Here is a 26,753-nt window from a genome sequence, read left to right as displayed (position 1 = left end):
AAAGCTGCAAACCACAGCAAAACAGACATTATCAGTCTGCTGTAGCGAGCACAGTGTACGGAGCAGGAAGGCTGGCTCTGTGATTGGCTGAAGTAACAAACCTAACCACCTCTGCTGCACGCACTGGACAGCAGCAGAGAAACTTTCTCTAACAGGCTGATTCAGCCACATGGACAGATACAGGAAGTCTTTCATAGGTCATGTGACACATCTATCTGAAAATCATGTTTTCTCATGTTAATGGTTTATTCAAACCCTGCACCCAGGAACCAGACACGCAGCAAAAAAAAGGGTGGACAGATCTATATTTAAACGTATACTTTGTTTCCTTATTTGGATTTCAAATCAGATTTTACTTTAGTGAAATATGTTGCCATTTTGAATTTTATTTTACTGCGCTATACACTATTATACCTATATTGTTATAGGTTGTATTAACCTTTATTTTTAACTTCTGTACTGAAGAAATTCTCCAGCTTTTGAGGTTAAAGTGCGACTTAGCTAAAGTGAAAAGCTGCACGAACCCACCCACAGAAAACGATTCAGACAGTTAGTACAGGTTTTATTTACCATACATACAGTTTGCACTGCCAAGCCAGAGCCAACATCATTTCATTCAAAGCTATAGACAAACAGTACATCACATGCCAACATTTGCATATCCAGTTCCTCTAACAGTCTCACTCACGTCACCGTAAACCTGGTTCTCTCTTGCACGATATAAGTCACATATTTATAGACATTTACATGTGTATCTACACTCAATATCTCTACAAAGCATAGAAAAAATAAATTTCATTACCTTTATTCTTACATTATTCATTATTACATTATGTATATTTATTGATGGCAAAGCAGGGGTTTATGGTTTGACCACATGTTGCTGGATCTTGGAAGGAAAACAGTTTTCACTGCAGCTTAAAGCACAAAGCCGTCGTCCAACTGTTTTGGGACAGAGTGGACTGCGATGCGACCGGGGGAGAGCACAGGTGACTCTGCTGAGACACAGCCTTCATCTGCAGTCACGTGGCAGAGCCATTAATCCAATCTTTCATGCTTTTTAAGAAAGTGTCCACGGGGAGCGTTAGAGTGAAAAAACAAAACACCCCAAAAACAGATTCCAGTAAAAAAAAAAAAAAAAAAAAAATCACTTCCATCAGTCAGATCGTACAGTCTGATTGTATAAGCACATTTAACAAAAATGGGAGGAGCAAAGAGTTTAGAGAGCAGTCGTTACCCTTCCTGTAAGTTTACATGCATTTAGAGTAGATGGTTCCTTCCTCTTTATTCTCCTCCAGGAAAGAAAAATATCCTGGGCGTCTGTTGACAGAAGGAGCATCCCTAACCCAGTTTAACTATGCTGCATGTACAGAATTGCAGTATTCACAGAGCACTGACCCAAAATGACGCTGCACGAGGCACATTTCAAAGTCAAATTTGAGCGAGTGACAGGCCGAGGATGGCCTGAGGAAACTGTATAGGAAGCAGAAGTGACGTCCTAAGATGCAGATCATTAAATTTCACCGGATCTGGCTCTACAGTGGTGCAGCAGAAGTAACAGTTTTCTTTCTTACAGAGCAAAGAAAATCACAACACATTGATTCAAGAATATAATGATGACTTTAAAAAAAGAAAAAGAAAATTACTTTTTTTTTCTGAATTCAGATCCTTTCTTTACTTATCTAAGGCTTAATTCAAGAACATCTGAAAAAGATGCACTGAAACAAAATCTTAGGAAAAATGATACTATAGTAACAACGAATAGCCACAGCAAAGCCTGTCGCTTTAGGAAAAGCATGCAAACATGAACGATAATAAAGCATTGGCTAAAAAGTAGCTGTAAAACCAGGCTATATAACACTGAGGGCTTTGTTGGGAGTCGAGGAGAAGACGTCAGCCTACATTGGTTTACTTTTAATAATAGATGGCTCAAATTATTTATTTATTCACCTCTTCTTTCCTCCGTCTCCCTGGTCTGTAACCTTAACTGAAAACGAGGTCAATTTGGAGGAAAGGGAGATGATGCCAGGACCGGCTTTAGTTTAGATGGTAGGATAAAAAGAAAAAGATTGCGAGAACGGCTGTTGCATGCAGCCTACAGTGAGGGTGCAACCACTGCAGGCAGCGTTTGCTTAGACGGCGACCCCGGTATGAAAGGATGTGGCTGGGAGAAGATGGTTATTTGGGAATGAGAGAACCTCAGTGAGGGCAGGAGGTGGCGGCTGTGATCAACTCAGTGTCGTGTGTCACTCTAAGGGTTGTTTTTGAAATTTAAAACTCTCTGCCTTGGGTCAAGAGTAAAAGGTTGCCTAAACGACATGTGAGTGGTGTTCCTTTGAGCACCTGTGCGGTAAACCCTACCAGCTCTGCCTCAGTGATTTAGGGGTCTGGGGTCAGATCACTGCTAAATACTTTGTGATGAACATTTTCGGTGGGGGGGGATGCAAGTAGCTCGTTGGGATAACACTTGCTTCTGTTTCCTGACACTCTGTGGTCCATTCTGCTCACGCTCATTGTTCTCTGTTGTTACCTTGCATCCTTTCTGCACTGAAAATAACTGCACTGTTCAAAGGAATACATTTCCTCAAGTTACGGTGCTATTGTCTCATCTTTTCTTACCGGTTTGAGGCTGGTTAGCGCCTTGCAGGGAGCATGCAAGCTAGCGAATGAGCACAGGTCAGGATGCAGGAGTTGTGGGGTGTTAGGATGGGGTCTGCTGCTACAACCGGGAGCTACTACCTCTGCAGGAAAGAAGGTGGTTTTCCCCTTCTTAACAAACTCCCTGGAGAGGCTCAATCTCTTTTCTGTTAGCCGTCAGAGAAAAATGCAGACAAAGAATGATATTTTCTAAAATGATTTGCCTGCAGCTAAACCCATAACCACCTTTTCCATTAATTTCACACCAGGCGCTCTTTAATTTAAATCTTGATCAGTGCACACAGCCTGCAGTGGTGAAACTGGGAGATGAGTAAACCTGGCCTGGTATCACCTTTGGGACATGAGAGCTTGAGGCTTTAAACAGGTTCACAAGCAATGTCAGGATGGAAATGCTACAAGGGCAACAAAACAAAAAGCAAAAGAAGGAAAAGGAGATTATGCTTCGAATTCTTTAAGTCTTTGAACGAAAAGGAGACCTTAACAGATCTCACATTTAAAATTTAGAGACATTACTCAGCAATAGCATAATCTTAGCAAATAAACCTGATAAAAAGACAGTGTGGATGCTCCCAGCCCTCCAGGGATCCCCCCTTAAACACTTATTACAATGTTTCTCATGTACATTTAGAGTTTTGATCCTTGGCTATGAAGATATTGTTCACAATGATGATGAGCAGCAAAGCTCAAAAGGCCATTATCTAAAAACTCAATGGAACAATGGAGGCATCAGAAATTTCAAGTTTATAGCAGCTCAAATTTGACTTTCTGGCACGTTTTTATTCCCACGAACCACAAACCGCACCGTTATTGACTACTGTGCGAATAAAAGGCAGCAAAAAACGTGAGGCGTGTGGCTCTTAACGGAAGAGTTGCACTGGATGGATTTAAAGTGAGCGTCCCAAAGTTACTGCTTTTGTAAAGAAGAGCGTTCTTCAGTCCTCACATGAGATGGCCTCTTGGTAAGTGGCCAAACCTCTTCAACAAGTCCAGTCCTCCTTGACTGGTAACTGTTCGACGTTGCTGATAACTGAAGCCATTGAGAGGGAGCGCCGCGGTTCATCCGGCTTTCAGTGCTGACGTCCGCAGGTGTCGGTGTTGTCTCTCCATGTCTGCTGCAGCTGTTGGAGGTGCTGAAAGGCTCTCTGGGTGATGTTAAGACCGGGGTGGACCTTCTTCAGATTGGGCTCTCCAATCAGGGACAGACCACAAAGCCCTAAATATGCATGAAGAGGATCTGACAGAGAGGAAGAGAGATTGAAAGAGTGGAAAGAAGAAACTAGGTCAGAGATGATAACATGCATCACAGCACAAACACCTGTATGTGACAGGTCTGTAGCCTTTGCAGTACTCGTACACTGACTGATGACGCCAGAGGAAAAAAATGGAAGCCATTTTTGCTCAGTCTCTTTCTTATTGTTGAAACATGAACTCTGACCTTAACTGAGGAAAGTGAGGCCTGCAGTTCTTTAAATGATGTTCCAGGTTATTCTAGGTTACAGAGCTCTCGGAACAAATTTGCCAGGTTGGCCACTCCCAGGAAGGTTCACCACTGTTGAAAGTCGTCTCCATTTGTCTCACTGTGGTTCACTGGAGTCCAAAAGTCTTAGGAATAGCTTTATTACCCTTTGCAGACTGACAGATGTTTCTCAGCTGCTCTCGAGTTTCTTTAGATTGTGCCATGTTGTGCACGTTATTCGAGATCTTTTAACCTGCTTCACTTTGTCAGACAGCTTCTATTTAAGTGATTTCTTGATTCACCAAGAATCTCGCCATAATCAGGCCTGGGAGTGGCTAGTGAAACTAAACCCAGCTTTAAAAAAAAAACAAAACGATTTTGGTTAAGCACATTTAATTTATGATTTAACAAAAGAGGGCAGGCGGGGCAGGTTAGATAACTCGAGTACAACAAAGCCATCTTTGTCTAATACTAAAATGTGTTTGATGATCTGAAACATTTAAGTGTGACAAATATGTCAAAGAATAAGAAATGAGGAAGGAGACACATAACTAAACAGATTCAGAGTCTATACAGCACCATGAGAGCTGTTGGCATTTTTTGCACCATCATCATATTCTATCTGCAGTATCAAGGTGAGCTGGTACCGTTACTAGCTTGAAATCATATTACTGGGAGCTTTCCAATTTCATGCTCAAGTCTAATGTAAGAATTCAAGAAGACTACAACTATGAAACTTGACCGGCCTCTTAAGTAGAGGAACAAGAAGGCAAGTAAGGTCTAGTAATGAAAAATCTCTGCATGGTCTTGAGTCCCGACGTCCGTCATAAACCCCAGTTTAACCACTGGATAAGATGAACGTGCTGGATGTCCCTTTACCCATCCATATGCAGTCAATAAAACAAAAACCTCATTTCACATAAGAACCTTCCTCCATATGGTTTTCTTGCACTGAACCTTTAAGTAGGTATAAATAATGCATGCAGGTCGCCTCTGTGGTCGTTTCACCTCCCCTGGGACGAGAGTAAAAGCTGCACGAGCCAGTAAATGAGCAGTAATTGAATTATAATGAAATGACAGATGATTGGACACAGACATTAGAGTCAATCAAAGCACCATTAGTGGCATCAATCAGGAGTCAACAAGGACTCAAACTAAAGGCTGAACAGAAGAGACGTCTCCATCAGTCCAAGGTTTGAGGTGGTTTGACTGATAAGGAAATTATCAATGTCCATTTAGCAAACTGTCTACTGGGGCGATCGTGGCTCAAGAGTTGGGAGTTCGCCTTGTAATTGGAAGGTTGCCGCTTCGAGCCCCGGCTTGGACAGTCTCGGTCGTTGTGTCCTTGGGTGAGACACTTCACCCGTTGCCTACTGGTGGTGGTCAGAGGGCCCGGTGGCGCCAGTGTCCGGCAGCCTCGCCTCTGTCAGTGCGCCCCAGGGTGGCTGTGGCTACAATGTAGCTTGCCATCACCAGTGTGTGAATGTGTGTGTGAATGGGTGGATGACTGGATATGTAAAGCGCTTTGGGGTCCTTAGGGACTAGTAAAGCGCTATATAAATACAGGCCATTTACCATTTACTTACCCAGAGATGCAGATGAACATTAAAGCAGAGCTGTTAGCTCTGTTTTAGTTACAAATAATGATACCTCTATCTGGCTCTTTAGCAGCTAAGTGCTAAATGTGTGGGTCCGAGCAGGTAGCACAGAGAATTGTGTGACAGACAAATAGTATCTTTAGGCACTTCGTTACTAGCAGCCTGTCACAAACGCATCGTTTCTTTCCGTTTCTTTCCATTTCTTTTCCGTTTCGTTACAACTTGGCATATCTTAGCATGCTGTGCAGTGTGCTCTTAAAAAGATTGAAGAAACTGGACAAATCTGAAAGTCATGTCCTTAAGAAACAGGAAAAAAAAAATGGCAAAAACCTGACACGGGACCAGAGATGCACCTGAACCTTCAGCTGATCCATCTACTATTAACATCAGCCGTTCTTAAGGAAGGCAAACAGGGAGAGAAGGCTGAGGTGTGCTAAATTACACAGCCATCTGTAAAACATGGTTGATCTCTGTCATGGTTTGGCACTGCATTTTAGCCAGTGGTGTTGGGATCTTGTAAAAATTGATGGAAATATAAATACAGAAAACTCTGTTTAGATTTAGATCCACATGAAAATGACCCCAAACACACTACCAGAGTAGTAAAAGCATACCTGGATAGAAAAACCATACAATGGGGCAATATCATAGATTGGTCTCCCCAGAGCCCGAACCTCAATATTATTGAAGCAGTGCGGGATCATCTTGACAGAGAACAGAGCTTTGAATGTCCTTGAAGAAGTATTTCCAAAGACTACTTAAAGAAATGACAACAAAGCTTGCCTAACAGAGTTCAGGCTACATTGAAGAATAAATATTGTCATACCAAATATTGACTTTCATGCTCCTCAGAATTGTACAGCCTCTGTTTTCCCCTTATATCTTGCATTCCATTTTATTTTTGAATATGTTTCAATAAATCGCTGCACCCATTTCCCGTTTTCCTAGCAAAATATAAAGAAACGAAGGGTGACTCAAGACTTTTGCACAGCAGCGTATTGATCAATGCCACTTCAAAGCACTTTCTCCAACATGAATCAGCATAAGGCTGCTTTGATCACTAAGCTACGCCTTTGGGCCACGAACTGTCTCTTGTAAGTGTTCTAAAAGCAGAGACACGCGTATACAATAAAGGCAGGAGCTTTCTTTGTGACAACCATTTGGTTTGTTCAAATTCTGTCACGTCAATTACAGCAAAAAAAAGTTAGCTGAAAAGACCTGTGGATTTTATTTGATTTTGTTTTTTTAATAAACAGCTGATATTTTGTTGGTTCAATTTAATCACTTTAAACTGGAATTTCAGCCACTCTTACCCCGTGTAATCCCACATATTCCTGTTAATCAGATTGTTAAACAGTACCTGTGGACAAACTTGGGCTGTGCCAAATGTTCAAAGTATATTTGGCTTTATTTGGTGCAGATCTGCTAAACAAATACACAACACCTTCTTTTGTTCCGGGCTATTGTTGCTGTCCCATCTTCCCAAGCCAGTTCCTTCCTGTGCATGACTGCGCAGCTCAAACACGCACACACACAGAAGTCCAGCGGTATCTGTTCCCATACTGCTGCAGTCTCTTTTATTTCCTAAAACTCTCCTTTGTACATGTATATTCACACGGCTTTGTCATCACACTGTCTACCTGCCCTGTTCACCTCATTGTTCCTTCCACCCTGTCTTCCCCTGCCTTGTTCCTGTAACGTGAGGAGCCCGATCTGCTGTGTCCTTGGCTACCAACAACAACCACCTCATCAATTACACATTACAAGGGCGAGGAAGAAAGCACAAATACGGACCAGACGAGCAACTAGACCATTGAAGTTTAGGGTTACAAGAGCTCATCCGCTGATCTCAAATAAAACCGGCAACCACAGCTCCACCCTGACCTCCCTGTACCTGTGGAGGGCATGGAAACTGTTCAGTAAGAGAGAGAGGAAAATAAAGGTATCCTAACTGCTTACATCCACCACCTCTTATCCTTGAGATATTTAAAGCCACAGCAAAGCATAGTAACCTAAACAGAGCTTCTACAAAAATAACCTCTATGCAAACAAACAGCAAAACTGATTTTTGTAAAAACTATGGGTGGAATCCACATTAGGCTTTTGAGTAGTCGGGTACTTTTTGCACTTTACCTAATGACTACATGTACTGTGAGATGCTTACCTGGATGGCTGTCTGGCCATTTGGCGAAGCCGCCCACCAACCGATCCTGCGTGGACAGGATGAAGCTCCGGTTCTTTTCAAAGTTTGTATACTGGAACACATCTAACAGCTGGAAAATAAGGGTAATAAGAAAAAGGAAAACATCTGCAAGAGACTCTAACAAAACAAATGCACTGGTATACATTTAGAGAGCGCTGTTTATTATAAGATTAAACTGGCTCAGTACACACTCATTTCCAAAGAAGCAGAGCAGACTGTGTTTAGAGAAGTCACACACATATGACAACATTTATTTCCACAAAGGTGAAAACCAGTGATTACACACACTTGATATTCTCCCTCTATATACAGACATCAGGGGGGAAAAACATCAAACCTCAGTGTGAGCCATCTGCAAATATTTTGTTTGACTGTGAAATTTTAATCCTTCTGGCGCTTGACAACCCACAAATCTACTGTTTTCTTGCACTGGGTTTGCTTTAGCACGAGTGTGTGTGTGTGTATTTAGGTCAGGCTTTTAGCCTATATGGAAGTGAAAACCAACCTATGTATTAATTACCACATGTCCCGGTGTTTTATATGCTGTGCAGGCTGAAGGACAGAAATAACATGCTGGGACTTTTTCTGTCCCCAGTCTACTTTGTGGTCAGTTTTTCCCTCAGGGGCAAAAATATTTGTCCCTCCAGTTTGTCTTCATTGTACATTCCTTCACATCCACCCTGATAATTTCAGCAACTTGCGATTGAAAAATTCAAAAACTGTGGCAAAAAAGTAGCCGGAAATGCCACGGGGACTCAACGGCACCGAGCTGTTGTAATGTAACTAGATGATTACATTTCCGTGTCCATATCAGGTGACGCTGTAGGGTTTCAGAGGGGTTTGCGGCTTACAAGCAATTAAATCCCCCAGTAAACCACGAGTTTAGACGATGTGAGATTTTCAAAAATGATTCACATTTAGTGAATGCCAATATATTCTAAAGTGTAACATCTTCTATTCTGTAATAAAGAGAAATTTCATAAACTTAACTTCTTAAAAGGTTCTATAAATGAGACAATCGACAGGCCCACATTTTTCCCAGTGTGAACATGTAGGGTAATAGCCTCTGTAGGAGGAAAAAGAGCAGCACTTCCTCACTGTGTGCTGCAATCTAAGCTTCCCTATTTAGTGTTTCGGTATCCGGTTTGGCTGTGCATCCATGTTGGTGCACAGGAATCACTTCCTCTTAAACTGCTGGTATTTTAATTGCCATTTAGTGCAGCACCCAGCTTCACTTTTAATGCATGCAAAACGGTGTCTCTATATGCGTGCACGTGTCTGTCCCACTGGTCTTTACCTCCAATGTAGCTCCCACCCAAAAGGAGTAGCATGTATCTACGGGTTTGTTTGGGCGGCCGTGGAAACCGCTCTGCTGCCTCATGATGCACCAGCGCCGGATCCGGTCCAGTTCCCGCTGACTCAGTGCCTCCTCCAGTCGACCCATCAGACACAGAGAGGCTATGGCGCAGTACGTCCAGCCGCCTAGAAACACAACACAGGCTCATTAAATTTGACTAATCTGACAATGTATTCAAACTGGAAAGCAGCGCCGGTGGTTCATATGTTTTGGTGACAAACAAGATGATTGCAGGGCACGGCAATCAAAACACAGATTTTATATCTGTGTGTGGGCTCAAATAACTCACAGGCTAAACGTAAGACGAGAAGAGAAAAACCTTTAGAGATGCTTTGTTGAGGGCTGAAAAACAGAGCATCATACAGCTGGACTAATACCAGCGTGAGAGTTTTGATTGATTGATGATAAGCTGTTATCAGAGCAGCCATAAGCAATCTTCTACAATCCAGCTGTCAACTGCTTTCATTATCACAGCTGCTCTAGCTGACCTCCACACATTATGAACATCACTGCCAGCTTATCTGTGTTTGTTTGAACGTGGTAACGTGTGAAGGGGAGACACAAAGAAAAGGCGTGGTGAAGTGTTTGGGTCACGAGTGTAAATCTGCCAACATGCTACACTTGCCTATAATCAGCCATGTCTAGCTCCCTTTCTGCTTGAGGGGAAGGAAGAGGAGATAAATATAAATGTCAAACAGAACTGAGGGGAATCCTAACCATTGACTCTAACCGCAGGGTTGGGAACAATCGGCTTTATAATAAAAATAGACCCTAAAAGCAGCTTTCTGTTTGGAAAGTATAACAATATTCACACCTGAATGTAACCTTATTTCCTCCTGTGCCAACATATACACTAAAGTCCCAAAGCTTGAGCCAACTTTCATTGATTTATTTTAAATAATCTGGGGAGTATGACCTTCTTGTCATTTTACTTACTAGTGGTCTTGAGCACTAGTTCTCCAGGCTTTCCCAAAATTAGTTTCTAAGTTCATTTTTGGACTTCGGCTGCTTTTTCCACTCATTTTCAGGCAAGTCCTTTGACCGAAACATTTTCAAAAGATGTAAAAAAAGAGGTGGCATGAAAATGAACCAAACTCACGGGATGAACTAGTGTTACAACAGACAACTTGGCAAGGAACTAATTTTAAATTGTAAATAAAAGCACATAATTTATTCTCATTTTAGTTTAATTTAGTTTAATCTTCCAAAAATGCCAAATATAACATAAATTGACAAGGATAAAATTTTATTTTTGGACCAACAAGGTGATTCCCAAAGTGCTACTAACCCAAAATAGGAACATTGCGGCATAGTGTGCGGTTAAAATTAGGAAAAGTGGAAGATAAAAGAAGAAGTGGCTTGCCTTAAAAAAATAATAATAATAACTATCTACAGGAGATGAAATTAATCTGAAATTCATGTCCTTATGAAACAGGACAAAAAAAAATCTTAAGGGAGGGGGAACAGGGAGAAAGGGCTGAGCTTAGGGCTGTGCGATATGACCAAAATCTCATATCCCGATATAAGAATTCTATCATCCGATAACGATATAAATCACAAAAATTTAACATTTTCTGTAAATTCTGTGAATCTCGGGCAGCTCGACTTGCGTGAAGTGTTTCCAGCTGCGCGTCCTTTACCCGGAGTCGAGTGTTTTAACCGATGCATGAAACTATACATTTTTAGACATAAGTTGTAACGGCCGCCGTTTTCTTTGTATTTATTACACGGCGTGCTGCGGGTTGCCTGTTCTAACGTTTGAGTCTAAGGTTTATTTTTTAGCACCTGGCGGCTCATTTTTACTTCTCATCCGTAAAAAATCTGTTCTTTCACGTGATTCAGTTTATTTTGAAAAGTCTCAACAGGATCTTGAGCTTTATTGTGAAAGGTTTATGTGGAACATACACAAGCGGACACGCGAAGGTGTTACCGTCGCTGTTGCTAACGACAACACATAAAAACAGACGCTTGTCCCTCAGTAGTGTGGTTATATTATATATAAGAGAAAGAGAGAACTTTCTCTTATATTAAGAAATTAATATAGCCTCTACAGTGACCATCAGAACGATGAAAAAATATTGCCGTAAACAGTTTATTTTGCGACACCATGAAACAAACGATAGCGTAAAATGAAACGATAGATGTTTTTATATCGTCATCCAATATATATCGTTATATCGAACAGCGCTAGCTGAGCTATACTAGTGAATAACCCAGATTTGACTTCTTTGATTCAAATCATCACCGAAATGTGTGGAAGTCAGGAGAGAGGTGCAACATTGTGTCTACAGCCACCTGTAAAGCAGGGTGGAGGCTCTGTGATTTGGAGCTGCATTTCACTCACTGCTGTTGGGAATCTTGTCAACATCGGTAAAATTACAAATGTGAAAAAGCACAATCAGCTTTTGATCCACCATGCAATACCATTTGGAAAGCACCTGACTGGCAGCAAATTCATGTGTCAGCACGACAATGAGCCCAAACACACTGATAATGCAGTTTAAACACGAGGGGTGACATCTATGGAATTTCTCTGAGGTCTATTTATGACAAAAATGTTGTTTTCTTACCATCTTAAGAAAACAACCATGCATGGCAAGAAAAAGGAGAAAAGTATACCCTGCACATAGTTTTTAATAATACCCCATTTTATGCATTTAACACAATTATCAGCAAAACAGTGCAAAGCAAACAGCGTGGGAGGCCTTGCTGCTGAACAAACACACTTTAGGGATGTATGGGCATCTACTCTGCATCTCTACTGATGTGTAATCAGCCTTCAGACAGAGAGTTGGCATGCTTGCAGAAGAGAGCAGAGTCTCAATGAAGGCTGTAATCACAGAGGTCGAATTTATCTCAAGGAAGGAAATCACTGAGACACACTAGAATCTGTGCCTTTGAGCGGTTTCAATTTATGCGTTCACAGCGCCTCACAAAGCTACCACAAAATGATTTCTTCACTGTGCCAAGAAGGTGACAGTAAATGTGTTACTGAGAAGTGTGTGTATTTGTGTAAGAGCATGTAGGATGAAGGCTTTTGTGCCAGAATAACACTGTTTAATTTGAGCGGGGGAGAGCTTAATGAGGGCAAGGTACTGTATCTATAGAGAGTTATTTAAATGGCTAATCCTTTAAAGCACTTAGCACCATCGGGGACGTTCATACCCTTTACTGCGACACAGGCATACACACCCACAAATCCTTTGATCTGATATGAACTCACAAATCGAATCATTATTCAGAGACATTTGTGCTGCGAAATGCGATAATTTTCTTCCTCAATGTTCACTTATCTGATAACATAAACAATTAAAATAATATCAGACTCACCATGTGACTCTCGCCCAGCTCCCTGGCCAAACCCGCTGTCATAGGACTAGAAAGAGAGAGACAACGGTTCAAATGTGAGCAAGGATAAAAAAAAATCACCACATCAGTCTTCTGAATATATATTTATTCACACTGACACCCAATTTAGTAAAAAGATTAAATACATTTGTGTTGCAATCTGTTTCAGTTTTTAGAAACTACCGTATATAATCTCAGTAAAATACATAAACATGCTCTGAGACAGCTCGCAGAGCTCCGACTCCTTTTTCTTTCTTTAAAAAAGCCCAGATAAGGTTACCCTGTTGTTTTAAAAGAAGCTGAAACTGTCATGAAACACGACAGTTTTCTACACATATTTATGAAAAACCGCCACCTGCTACAATAGGCAGCTCATACAAAACTCACACTAAATGACAGGCGGTACGCGGGAAAGTCAAACCATGTTTTGTCCCTGTGTATGATCTGATCACGCCTCAACAATAAGGTTTGTAAATGGATACGTGGCTGCTCATAAACAGGCCCTCTGATACATAACCACCCACTGCTTCTGGCATACTTACATTCACGAATAATTAACCTGCTAAGCAAAAAAAAAAAAAAAAAAATTGGTATCCATCCAAAAGTATGAAGCCTGTTATCAACACACCAGTGAAACAATGATAAACTATGTAATAAAAGCCTCTTGTGCTAACTGCCAAAATTATATGAGCTTGTCCTGATACACAATCAATTTAAGGATTTAGTGGAACCCGCACTGCTTCGAGGACTTGAGCTCTTGATAAAAATATCAGTGTAGTGCAAAAAATGTGTTTTCCCTCCTGGTCGGGAGGGGGGAAAGAACACTCTGCTACAGCTTTAAGACCACACCGCACTGCTCAGCCCCCTCCGTTTATTATAAATGAAGTATTTCTCGGCAGAGTGCCACCTACTGAAGGTGGGTGGCCTGTTCTTCTCATTCAAATGTTGCCGCGCTGTGTTGTTGTTTACAGCTGCACCCAGTTACCAAGAAGCTACATTTCATATTTTTTCATTTTTTAACATCTACTCACCAAACTTCCTCGGATGTATTCAATGGCCTTTTGGATGTCCATGCCTGACCAGTTGTCCAGCATGTAACAGATACTGGCTGCACAGTAGATAAAGCGTATATCATTCTCACTTCCTTCTGGCACTGCGTAAAAACTGGAAGAAAGAGGAAGCAGTAAAGCCGGATGAGCTACATAAACAACTGGAAATAAGCCTGCTGTCCATTCTGAAGACGAATTTGATTTTTATAAAGCTTCTCATATAAAACTGCTAAGGCATTGTTTGTGCCGCATTAGAGAGCTGGCAGTCGCAGAGTAAACACTTATTTGTCATGTGTTTGTTCAGAGGTTGCTGACTAATGTTGCTAACTGTCGTTTTTGACCTGTTTTTTTAATCATTAGTGAGGCGGCTGTTACTTTTCTTAACACCAAGTGAACTTGTCAGAGATACTGGCAGTTGTGTTGGCTACCGTTGTCGCCCTTATGAATGGTGGGCGTGCCAAAAGTTACATGTACATTGACAATAAAAAGCTATTCTATTCTATGCTACAGAGAGCACAGATATTTTGTGGAAAAAGTAAGATGTGAGATCTAAGCTCACGATCCATCTCAGGTCGCAGGTTATTGGCTGGAAAATGACACACGTGACCTCGGCCTTGACCGAAATTTGGTTGAACACCTAGTAGGTGGTCACTGTGTGCAAGTGTCACTAAAATCGGATCAATATTCTTGGAGGACTAGTGAATCTTCTGAAAATGGAAAAACACCCACAAGTTCGATTAAATTTTGGCCGACTTATAGGAAGAGTGGATGTTTGGCAGACGTCTGGCCACGGCACTGGCTCATCGGTCATTTGACCAGATGAGCCAAAATCCTCTCGATCGCTTTGTTGCCCGTTTCGTTTTCTTCTATTCTAATTCCCGCACTGATCCAGTGATTGTTTCTGCGTTGTGGCACCACGCCTCAAGCACAGCTATAAATAGTTACAGGGATGTGGTGACGTCACAGTTCCCACGAGCAAAGACCAATGCCAACAATAATGCCGCTTTGGGAAGGTTTATCCTGCTGTGATGGTTAGAAGAGAGTCGTTAAATTTATAGAACATATAGGCGTCAAACATAAGGCCCTGAGTCCAGAATCGGCTCAGCAAAGACTCTAATTTGGCCCACTGGATGAAAGAGGGCATAAATTTTAGACTTTTAACTGTAGTTTTGCATCTTTTTTCCACTGATAAAGATCTCTCCTATGGCCATTCATACTTCATCATGGTAACTAAATAACAGATAAACAACTGAATGACAGAACAGATTCTTTTTTCCACCATCTACTGTAGAATTGTCTGTTTCTTGTGTTTTTACAGTGGTTTTCACACTAAACCAAAACTAAATGCATTTTCTGGAAATGAACAAAGGCTTTCTGTCTTATAATTACAGGACATTTTCGGTAGTTTTATATGTTCGTTTCTAACAATGACATCCCAGGAAGTCATGCTGACTGATTCATTTCAGCAGCATTTCTTTATCATGTAGAAACACTGAGACATAATCATCAAACTGCACTTCTTTTTAATAATAACATAAGAAAAGATATCTCAGGGAATAAATGTGCAGCTGAACCTCTTTACACAAACAGAAAGGGACGTTTCACTGATCTACCCCACTAAAGATTTGCAAGCGTTGTATTGTTTTCTTGTTGTACAATCTTTTATCAGGGTGCCTGGAGACTTGCACACAGAACTGCTACTGCAGAATCAAATGTGAGTCAGTCCGTGTTAAGGCTGCTTGTTGTCTCCACCACCTCAGGTGTATTTAAATCGAGCTGCTGAAGGAAATCAGAACGTGTATGTGTGTGCGCTCTGACCTGCCATCCTCCAGCTGCAGCGCCCTCAGACCAGCCAGACAGGCCTGCTTGTTAACCCGGCTAAGGTCATCTCCAAGTATCAGCAGTGAGCACAGCCCAGTATAGGTCATAGCTACATGGCCACTGTCATATGGATGGAGCACACCTGGGCCCTGGAGAAAACATCAGCAGGAGATATTATTTTTACCACTGAAGCTATACGGGAAGAGATTGTAGACAGAATGGTAATAGTTCTGACTACTAATCCTTCAGCTGGAGGGAAGAATAACAAAATATTTGGAGCAGGATTACCATAAATATAGAAAACAACAGAAAAATAGGGATAATAGTAGTGAAGCCGCCTCTAAGACTAATGCAAAAGAAGGTGATGCTTTAGTTTTTACAAAACATAACCTCAAAAAACATGCTGGGGTGGGCGATGGCTGTACCTTAGTGCTGTAAGGGATTCCAATATGTGATGATCCCCGAAACCCACATCGACTTAGGTTGGATTCTGAAAAAAGACAAGAGCGGAAGGAAGAGCAGATATTTAACAAAAGGTCGTCACTCCACACAGGTGAAGAAAAACTGGGACAAAGAAAGCATTACTAGATTTTTTTTTTTTAAATTCTCCCGAAAAATAATAATATAAAAAGAACACTGCTGCCATCTCCTGGTTATGACAGAAACACCACTTACAGTGGACAGCATGCTCCAGCAGTTTCAACATACGATAATTAAACAGTTGTTACATGTCGCACATTTATCACCATTACATCTACAGATCATTATGCCCTGAGTGGCAGGTGCTATTCGCACTTATTGTTGAGTTTATACTTGCTCCACAACACCTTTATCATTTTTTTGATGCATAAATATAAAGATTAAATCACTCGAAACATCTGCAGTTTCATGCCAGAGATCTATTTCCATACCAATGATACATTAGGAAATCTCGAGTGCCTCCTGAGTTGTGTTTTTCACACCTAATGACAAGAAATTTAATGTGACGCCAAACATATGGCAGCAACAAAACCGAGACCAATCAGGCATGGCTACCCCTCTGTAATTTCTGTTGATGGCTTGAATAATTAACTGAATGGGCATCTAAACAGATGGCACAGACTGGCTTGTTAGAGACAAAAAAACCCCAAGTCATTAAAGATTTAGAGTCCAACTTTCCCTGACGAATGAATGAATGTAACAGGGTAAGCGAGGAGAACACCTGGAAGTCGGTATTGGTTTCATAATCCAGACTTTCAAGTTCGACAGCTTTGAAGTCGACAAACACGAAGAGAAAAACCTGAAATGTATCCTGGGGTAAAAATCTTAAAAAGGCAGAAAGCTGAACTTCTCAAGAGCCCATCAATCCCACAGTAACTCAGTCTCTCTGTAATATCCTGATGATATCTTAGGGACTGACACGCACTAACCCTCACCCCCTACCAGCATCCCGTTTGCTAACAGCACCAGAGATTGATGATGAATTCCATAATTTTCAAATCTTTTTGATTTATTTTCTAGTGCAGTTCAATTTAGGTACTAAACCAGTTAAACTTAACTGTGGAATCTTACACCAAAGAAACAGGGCACAAATGTAGGCAAAGATGCAATGCCTGATTAATGCATTCAGGAACTCTGACAGCTGTATTGCTCTACCACTTAATGTTAGCCTTTGTAAAAAATAATATTCCTACTGACAATGATTTTTTTTTGCACTGCCAACTGCTAAATAGTTATAAAAGTAGGAAAATGTGTGACTTACGATCCTCAGTAGGCAGAACCTGTAGTGAGTAGATGTACTCAATCATGACGTTCCGATCAATCACTTCTAGGGCATCCAGCACATCCAGACCAGACAGGGCGAAAAACACGATGGTCAACCTAAAAACAAGGTGAGATTTACATTCATTTTTACTTATTACAAATATATTTGTGAGAATGCAAAAAATCAGAGGCAATGTAAGATGTGGTTTATTGTAGTGGTGTGCGGATACTGAAATATCTATTCCTCCGATACCAGTTATTTATGCTCTAGAATTGATTCTCATATTAAAATATTGATATTTTAGTAATTTGGGGTAAATTTGTAGTTTATCATTAACAGGAACACAGTGGAAAGAAACAATATCATTACGATCATCTAAATTGGAACTACTTTCTCTTCCGCCTTTCATAGTCATATGCGAAATACGGCTGTATAAATGTGTGGCAGCCCCTTGGCGTGCGCGCTCACAACAATGGCTCATGTGTGGACGTATTTTACCTCCACAAAAAGCCAAGACACGGTTTGCGATACATGTGGCAAGACAGTGAGGTGTTGTGGCAACACCGCTAACCTCGTCAAACACCTCAGAGTAAATCATATAAGAGAATATGACGAGCTTATGTTGAGGCGAACGGAAGAGGAGGAGAGGGACAGGCGCTGCTAGGGCGAGACAGACGTCTCTCGAACATCTTAACACTTTCAGCTCCACCTCCTGTTTTCTAGTTAGTGCCACCGTTACTAAACCATATATCACAGTAGTTCTCATTACCATCTTGTAAACCTTACCTTTCACTCTTTCTGCTATCCTGACAATCACTCCACCTTGCCTGCACTCTCTTCTTCACCTCTTATTGGACGGTTCATCGCTTTGGATGGTTGATGTCAGGTACTTATTTTTCTTCACTGTGACACCTCCTTCCCTATCATTCACACACATTTCTGCCATTTGCGCAATATCTCCAAAATTAGAAACATCCTGTCTCTAAGTGATGCTGAAAAACTAGTTCATGGATTTATTACTTCTAGGCTGGACTACTGTAATTTGTTATTATTAGGATGTCCTAAAAACTCCCTGAAAAGTCTTCAGTTGATCCAAAATGCTGCAGCACAAGATCTCACAGGGACTAGCAAGAGAGAGCATATTTCTCCTATATTGGCTTCTCTTCACTGGTTCCCTGTTAAATCCAGAATTAAATTTAAAAACCTGCTCCTCACATACAAGGTCTTGAATAATCAGGCCCCATCTTAATGACCTTACAGTACTCTATCACGCCAATAGAGCACTTCACTCTCAGACTGCGGCCTTACTTATGGTTCCTACAGTATTTAAAAGTAAAATAGGAGGCAGAGCCTTCAGCTTTCAGGCCCCTCTTCTGTGGAGCCAGCTCCCAGTTTGGATTCTGGGGACAGACAGCCTCTCTATTTTTAAGATTAGGCTTAAAACTTTCCTTTTTGATAAAGAATATAGTTAGGGCTGGACCAGGTGACCTTGAATCCTCCCTTAGTTATGCTGCAATTGATGTAGGCTGCTGGGGGATTACCATGATGCTTCTTCAGTCATCTTTTTCACTCACTGTGCATTTATACACCTCTGCATTTAATTATTAGTTATTATTAATCTCTGTCTCTCTTCCACAGCATGTCTTTCTCTTGTCTTCACCCATTCACCCCCAACCGGTCATGGTTCTTTGTATTATTGTAGGGTCTTTACCTGACAATATAAAGCACCTCGAGGCAACTAGCTTGGCGGTATATAAATAAAACTGAATTGAACTGAAATATTCCGCCTTGCTTCTGGTGACTTTCATTACTTTTTTATGGATCTCTCTCAACCACCTGCTTCGTGTTCTTACTTCAGATCACAGCCTAGTTAGCCAAGTAAGTACTAGTTAGTACTTACTTTTCATTTCATTTATTCTGCTTAAATTATGGTAAACCTCTCAGTTCGTTCTACATTAGAGACACATTTTCTTTATAGCGAAACACTAGTTTATAGTTTGTAAAGCGGCGTTTTCCGTTAATTAAATAAAAAAGTTGAAACACGTACAGTTAATATTCAAATTTACAAATTACAGTTCGCTGCAACACTTAGGTGAGACCAATTCCCTTGATGACTATGATAATAACATGACCTATCACTTAATAATAAACACCTCACTGCATTGTGTTAATACATCTGTTCATCTGCCATAACTTGGCTAAGCTGGTGCTTGCAGTTATGCTATGCTACTAGCATTAGCCTCCATTCAAAACTGCTTGTGAAGACCACCTAGCTTAGCTGCTAGTGAAGTTCTTCCACAAAACACACAAACTAGAGCATCTTTGTTCATTTCGGTGAACTGACCTGGTCGTTTCCAGCGAGGCGTATCTCTCAGGTAACACCTGAAGTGTTCGCTGAAAGAATCGTACATGTCGATCTCTTAGAAAGTCTATTTGCTCAAATTCTTCAAACTCGTTCTCCTCTTCCGCCATCTTTGCTTTCGCACCTATGAGAATCCTTTTCCGGTACGTTTAAGTTTCAAAATAAAAGCTCATACTACTTCGATGTACCTAAAGTGTAAACGGCACATCACAATAAAAATCTTTATTTTAAAAATAACAGTTTCACAGTTTAAAATTGAACTGAATTGCACCTTAAAAGTTATATGACAAATTAAAAAGGGACAATTCGGGCGGTGTATATCTTTATTTTCCTTAAAAAATAGAAAGGATTCTGAACACAATGCAGGACTCTTCATCACAGGCCTTGTCTCCAAGTGGGAACAGCTCTGTAACAAAAAGAACATTTCAGTCATTTAGAAATAAATTACTCATTATTACCAAATGTTTCTTGACAGAAACTTGAAAGATTTACAGAAAAAAGTTAAGTTTAGGAGGCAAACCTGTGAAACATTTGTAGCATTGGCCCATCTCCCGACGGTCCAACGTGTTTCAGCCGCTCCTCCCATCCCTTCGTAGGGCGGGTAAGCCTGGACGGGTCTCTGTTGACATGATTGTCCACCTGAATGTGGAAAAAAAGGACAAAACGTCAACCTTTTTCCCACACGCAGTTTAATCTTCTTATTTCAAGATTTCACAATGATGATTTTCCGATTTAGTGACTTAACTGTTACTTTTTCCACAAGAAAACAAACCTCTCACCTTCTCCTTCAACTTGGCAGCGAGTCTCCTCTGCCTTTCCTCTTGCTCTTTTTCCCTCAGCTGTTTCTCATGGCGCTTTGCCTCCACCCTATGAAGATCCTGCAGAAAGGCAGAGACGAGCCTTGTATTTCTCAGTGTTTTGACATCACAACCTCGCCTGATGAAAACCGCGCTCTTATCTAGAGCAACATCCTGTTTAACACCAGAAATCTGAAAATCTGGCATTTTACAGCAGTCACTTAAGGCATCTCAGTTTAAAACACGCAAACATCGCATCTTGTGTTTCCTTGTGTCTGTAATTTTGGCATTTTTGTACCCTTTCATTAAAACGCCTGATGCTCTTTGTCGCCTCCTTTCTCCTCTCTTCTCTTTCTCTCTCTTCTTCTGCTCTCCTCCTCCTCTCTTGTTCCTCCTCTTCTACTCTCCTCAGTCGGAGCTGCTCCTCTACGGTTAGCTTCACTTCCAGCTGCCGGCGGCGCTCCTCCTAATAAAAAGTATGAATACATTATTGGTTAAAGTAAAAAGCAGTTCAGGACACAACATGCACATATTTACTCCTTGGTTTTACTCTGTATTTTCATTTTTACATTAAATGAGTGCATAACTACACAGAAGTGCTCCCTGACTAAACTAAACTACAGCGACAGTAAAATGACACCCGAGCACAAAAGCACCTTTTCCCGTTTCCTCTTTTGAATCTCTTCAGCCAGTCTTTGTTCCTCTTCCTGCTCCTCCCTCCTTTTCTTTTCTTCCCTCCATTCCTCCAGACGCCGTGCCATCTCGCTCCTCTCCTCCTCAGTCCTAAAACAAATTATATACCATGAACAAACGACACCCCCAAAAATCCATCAATCAACTGGGTGCTCATAACATGAGGTGGGATTTACAACATTGGGTTGAATTTAACCGGCATAGCTAGGAGATCAACCCGCCTGCATCATCTCCTTTTTATTTCATACTAGTGTGTCACACTCCTGGCTCACCTGTGTTGCTGGGCCTGGCTTTTGGCCTCCTTCTCCCTCCTTTTTGCCTCTTCTGTCTTCTCCTGAGTCTGTATCCTGATCTGGTGTTCCTGATGCTTGCTGGCTTTCCAGCGCTGAATAGCCTGCATGTGGCATAAAAATAAGCAGTGACATAAGAAACCACAAAATACTTAACAAGCAGCAGCACGGGTTGCAAACAATTCTTATGATGTGCTGTCTATTTAATGTTAACACATAAAGAAAATGTGAGGTAATGTTCAATCATCGCCATTTTTCCAAACGAATCGGGGGGGATATGTAGTGAAGATGAAAATCTAACTCTTTATGATTGCTTAGTTTTCAGTTAAAAACAGTGGACTGTCAGCAGAACTTCTGCGCTGATGTTTTAAGTCTCCCCTCATAATAAATTATTAAAAGCTTTTTGTAACTCTGTCTGAAAACTCAAAGGTCAAACTGGCTCACCATCAATGAAACTCAAAGGTTATTGTAGGATGAGCTAAAAGTGAAGTTCACAGGTGCTTTTTCTCCAACCTCACCTTCACGTTTGTCTAATGTGCACATATATAGATAATAGTTGGATTTCTATGCTGCTCAGACATGTTTTGTCATTACCTCTTTCTTCCTGTCCTGCAGGTAGATGAGCTCCTGATGCCATTCCTCGTGTTGCTCTATCTCCTCCATTGTTCTACCAGGCAGATACAGCTTGGCTTCTTTCCTGTAGCCCGGCTCCCCACTGTGCTTCACCCAGACCTGTGAGTCAGATTACAGACAGACAACCGCGCTGAGGTCACCAAGCTTTGGGCTGGCAGCTGCTGAGTCTGCCCGTTAGTTTAAGCAGTAGTGTTTGACCGTATGACATGATCAGCAAGTGAAAGGAAGAGAAATAACAGTAATGGTTTACTTGCTTTAAGAAAAGCTTCATGGTCATATTGGTCCCAGCCACCATAAGAGCCTCCAGTCTTCTGCAGGAAAACCTCCAGCGCTCTGACTTCTGCTGGCAGGTCTCTGTCGGGTGGTTTGGTCTTATGGAAAAGAGGCAGCTATGAATTCAGGGTGCATTTTGAAATAAAGTCAACTGCCACTGTGTTGGTTAGAGAGATATTTATTTATCTTATTCTAATTCTGAGACTTCTAACTGAAACTCATCTCGCTAATATTTTACCACCTAACTGACAAACACGAGAGAAAGTTCAGAGAGGAGGAAGACGAGACAGAGACACACCCTAACAGTGGGAGCTGCGGGTAGTTTGGGATTCGTTTTGACAGCAAGGCTCCAGTTTTCAATCTTCTTCTCATAAGCGGTGATTTCCTGTCTGCATGTCCACTCTTCCTTCAAAAATTCCTCAAAGCTGAACGAAAAGCAAATCAATTTTAACAAAATATTGACATCAATACAAAAGTTCACCCCCAGAAAATATTAAACGGTGGCTGCTCTTTCTCTCCTTTAACGTACATAAAGCTGGAATCATGTGCGAACGAATGCAACATGTACAAGTGCAATGTACCTGCTTGCTTCACTATGTTAAATATTATTACATTTTAAGTTAAAGGTAGTTTACTTTAATATGGATGACATATTTTAAAATGGATTTTAAGCCTCTACATTTAACTCAGCTTGTTTGGTTTATGCTGTTACCGTGAGCGCTGTTCCTCCTTCACGCTGTTAATAGAAATTTCCACCTCTGACATGATTTCCTTCAGTTTTTCAATCACTGAAAATCCAAGAAATGCAGAGACAATAAGAACTCTATACATATAACAATGCAGACAACTTTGTTGAGCAGTGCACTACTCAGATGCATCGAGTATTTCCTTTTCAGTCACTTTTCTCACTCAACAAGTGTTAATAGACCTCTCTGCTGAATCACACTTGTTATTAATCTCTGGCTCTCGTCCACAGCATGTCTTTCATCCTGTCTTCCTTCTCTCTCCCCAACCGGTCGCAGCAGATGGCTGCTCCTCCCTGAGCTTGGTTCTGCTGGAGGTTTCTTCCTGTTGAGAGGGAGTTTTTCCTTCCCACTGTCGCCAAAGTGCTTGCTCATAGGGGGGTCACATGATTGTTTTTTTTTCTCTGTATGTATTATTGTAGGGTCTACCTTACAATATAAAGTGCCTTGAGGCGACTGTTGTTGTAATTTAGTGCTATATAAATAAAATTGAATTGAATTGAATACTCTGCAATAGTGGAAATTAAATTAAAGAGGACCTATTACATTCATTTCCATTTCCAGCTATTTACTCTTGGATCTTTACTACATCAGCTTTGCATGATTAAAAGTTCAAAATCATCCCCATTTACTTCATAGTAAGTCTCGTTTACTCTGAAATGAGCTGTTTTAGCTCCTTGTCCTTTAAGTAATATTTTTATGACTGGCTGCCAATCGAGAACAGAACGCTTAAATAGCAGCTGGAATAAGATGTCCATATTAGGGATATCCCATCTCTTTGACATCATCCAGACCCAGGAGCAGAAAAAAACAGTCTAAAGGGGAGCTTTAAGCGAGGTCTGAAGCCTGAGCTTGTGGCTCACAGGGATTTCTTGCACAAATACCAGCTATTACTAATTAAAACCCTCACTCTGTTTAATGTGAGCATTTACCAACAGTATAATATATATGACTGGAATAAGGAAAAGCAGAAATGGTCCACTTTAACATAAATGAGTAAAAACTTACACTCCGGAGTTGGTTTCACATCAGTTAGATGTCTTTGAAATTTCCTCACACCATTATGAATCTTCATGAGCTGCTTTTGAAGATTTATCTCTGAAGAAAAAAGAACAGGTTAATGAAAAGCAATATTCATCACAAAGGATGGATGCTTCTTCTAATAAATGTTTATTGCTATGCCTCCAGTTCCAGAGATTCCAGCCTCTCTGGATCTGATAATAAGTCTTCCCAGCAGGGTATTTTATACCCCACAGAAAAAATGCCGAGTGAGATGCCCCGTCACCTCGCAACATTAAAATGTCAGGTGAAAATGTTAGTATATGTAAAGAAAGACCTACTCTCAGCATTTCTTTGTCCCTCCAGCACATTCTCGTACTCTTCGATCTCTCCACTCACATCCGCCCAGCCATTCTTTCTGCACTGAGAAATCAGCGTCCTCTCTTTCTCCAACTTCTCAATCCTATGAAAAGTTCAGCGATTCATTTGATCTGTTACACATTATTACAAATAATCTGATTTCACCTTATTAGAACAATTAAAATTACAAGTAGACATGGTCAAGATGACCTGTGATTAAAATTATCTTCAGGGTTTAGAGAGAATGGTCTGAAAAAGAGAAACTATCAAGCAGTTCAGGCTGCTGGTGGTGATGTAATGGTGTGGGGCATATTTTCTTGGCACACTTTGGGACCCTTAATACCAACTGAGCATCGCTTAAATGGCACAGAGTATTATTGCTGACTGTTTCCAACTCATCTTCAGTGAATGAGAAATCAAGATAACATCGATATGAAACTTTTGACGATGTAAATAAAAATATGTGTTAGAAATTCAATTTAAACGCAGAATAAGTGACAGCAGCAGTATTACTTACTGCCTCCTGTTCCTCTCAGCCTCCCTGAGGAACTGTGCAGTTTTCTGTGTGGCCAGTCTGTGGTCCGCACTTTGACCGCTGAGCAGGGGTGATGTGCATGGCTGCAGGACACTAGGCTCTTCCTCCCCCTGCTCATATTCAGTTAGTGTTAGTAAAACACAAGTGCTGCTCATGCCAACAACCTCAGGTGTCGATTTTTTGCATTTTCAAAAGTCCAGAAGTTCTGTCCAATAATAAATTCACAGTCTACTCAACGACATTGGCATCTGTAACCATGTTATTTATACAGCATCCATTATCGGACAGACGCAAATTTAGCAACAAAAGCTCTGAAAAACATTTCAAAAACAATGAAACTATTAATGGCGCGCGTATGTCAGAGTCCTGCATACTACTGATTAGCGCAATAAACAAATCTGTAAAATTACCAAGCAGTTTCGTCTCTTAAAGCTAACTTTGCTACCTAGCACTGACTAACGTTAGCTCTTTAGACTTTCAGATGGCCCGAAAACTGAAAGTAAAACGCGCCAAAAAGAAAACAAAACATATCATTCAAATACAGCCGCCTGACTAATGTAAGGCAGTTTAGGAATAAATGAAATAATGAGCACTATGACAGATACCGAGTAATGTTTATCATCCTCCCATGCAGTTGCTAGGGCAGCCATGTTTGGAGTGGAGTACTTCTGCAGTCACTGGTTTGTACCAGCAGAGGGCGCTGCTGTCATTAAGGGACTGTGGTATAACAAGTGACTGTAGAAGAACCGTTGACTGCACGTAGCTGTGTATGACTGTATGCATGTATATGTATATGTATATGACTGTATATAACCACGAAGAAAACCTTACACAAACATGTTTCATCCTTTCAGCCAGTGTGAAGCTGTCACATGGATACCACGCTCACTCCTTAAATGTTTTGTTATTCATAACCACAATCTTTTCCTGCCACTGCCATGTGGTTTTATTCCCAGCCTTGTAGTTTTGCATGTTTTCTAGAAGATACGCAAAGTCAAAAGCCAGAAAAGTCAGTGAGCCAAAGAAATATTGAAATCTTCCTTGAATTAATAATCTTTCAATTGCTGAAAGTTGATTTTAGTGTGGCCCAATAAAACTTACGAAGTATAAAAAGTCTTCAAAGAGTATTATTCCGTGTTTTCCTTTCAGTCTCTGTAACCCAGTTCTCGAGTTATAAAATCTGACGGTACCCTGCAGCTTGATAGTTAAAGTTACCTATATGCCTCTCACTCTCTAAAATAACCGCCTGCGCAGTGTACCGAGGCCTCGGCTATTTCTGTAACAGCTTTTTCACGATGGCCAACAGCTATAATTATTATGAGTCTTGCCAAAGTGACAGTGACAGAGACACTGAGAGAAAGAGAGTGAAGGCAGTATAAATAGAAACCTGAATCCATTATTGAGTGCAGATATTGGGGATGGTCTCTCCCTCGGGTGCAGAGGCAGAGTTGTGATCGCAACATAAATAGCAACCGCTCTCCTTAATGGAGAGTGTTACAATTTCCTGTCCTCATCCTCAGCAGAGGGACCCACTTAATTTGATAAAAGAGGCAATCAGATGACTGGTTGGCATGACAGATCAAACAAGTGGGTACAGCAGGGGATTTCCAGACCACATAGTTTGTATCTGCATACAAAAATGTAAATGTCAAGGAGAACAAATGAAAGCAGCTTGAAGATGACATAACTCGTTCCAGTGTTAAGGCATTAGCTCGGCAAAACAACTCATAACTCAAAGTTCACCTACTACCACGTGTCTATATCTGGCTGTCATAAGTTAAACGTGTGATTAGATATGTGTCATAGCAACAGTACAGGAGAAATACTCAATATA

The 26,753-nt window shown here is 41.0% G+C and overlaps 2 protein-coding genes across 4 annotated transcripts; both read right to left on the bottom strand.

Moving 5' to 3' along the window:
- Positions 1 to 2,895: 2,895 nt before the first annotated feature.
- pggt1b (protein geranylgeranyltransferase type I, beta subunit) lies at positions 2,896 to 19,737 on the bottom strand. Of its 2 annotated transcripts, none has more exons than XM_026187939.2 (9): positions 19,579 to 19,737; positions 17,232 to 17,350; positions 15,916 to 15,980; positions 15,488 to 15,639; positions 13,652 to 13,784; positions 12,603 to 12,648; positions 9,213 to 9,397; positions 7,877 to 7,985; positions 2,896 to 3,892 (listed from the first exon to the last, which is right to left on the bottom strand). In XM_026187939.2, exons 1-9 carry the CDS (start codon positions 19,704 to 19,706, stop codon positions 3,726 to 3,728), a joined length of 1,104 nt encoding a protein of 367 aa, XP_026043724.1. In that variant the 5' UTR covers positions 19,707 to 19,737; the 3' UTR covers positions 2,896 to 3,725. The 2 variants fall into 2 exon arrangements, with proteins under 2 accessions (XP_026043724.1, XP_080165395.1); XM_080309269.1 differs by lacking the exon at positions 2,896 to 3,892 and adding an exon at positions 7,429 to 7,606.
- Positions 19,738 to 19,905: 168 nt separating this feature from the next.
- On the bottom strand, positions 19,906 to 25,640 carry ccdc112 (coiled-coil domain containing 112). Of its 2 annotated transcripts, none has more exons than XM_026187517.2 (14): positions 25,525 to 25,640; positions 24,902 to 25,029; positions 24,366 to 24,487; positions 24,034 to 24,123; positions 22,995 to 23,070; positions 22,581 to 22,707; positions 22,264 to 22,380; positions 21,971 to 22,108; positions 21,359 to 21,480; positions 21,050 to 21,176; positions 20,692 to 20,859; positions 20,376 to 20,474; positions 20,117 to 20,235; positions 19,906 to 20,002 (listed from the first exon to the last, which is right to left on the bottom strand). In XM_026187517.2, exons 1-14 carry the CDS (start codon positions 25,567 to 25,569, stop codon positions 19,972 to 19,974), a joined length of 1,509 nt encoding a protein of 502 aa, XP_026043302.2. In that variant the 5' UTR covers positions 25,570 to 25,640; the 3' UTR covers positions 19,906 to 19,971. The 2 variants fall into 2 exon arrangements, with proteins under 2 accessions (XP_026043302.2, XP_026043301.2); XM_026187516.2 differs by having other exon boundaries at positions 24,902 to 25,032; positions 25,525 to 25,603.
- Positions 25,641 to 26,753: the final 1,113 nt, after the last annotated feature.

Source organism: Astatotilapia calliptera, chromosome 12, assembly GCF_964374335.1.
Source record: "Astatotilapia calliptera chromosome 12, fAstCal68.1, whole genome shotgun sequence".
Taxonomy (NCBI): domain Eukaryota; kingdom Metazoa; phylum Chordata; class Actinopteri; order Cichliformes; family Cichlidae; genus Astatotilapia; species Astatotilapia calliptera.
Note: the sequence above shows the minus strand (reverse complement) of the source record. Positions and strands in the feature narration are given on the sequence as shown.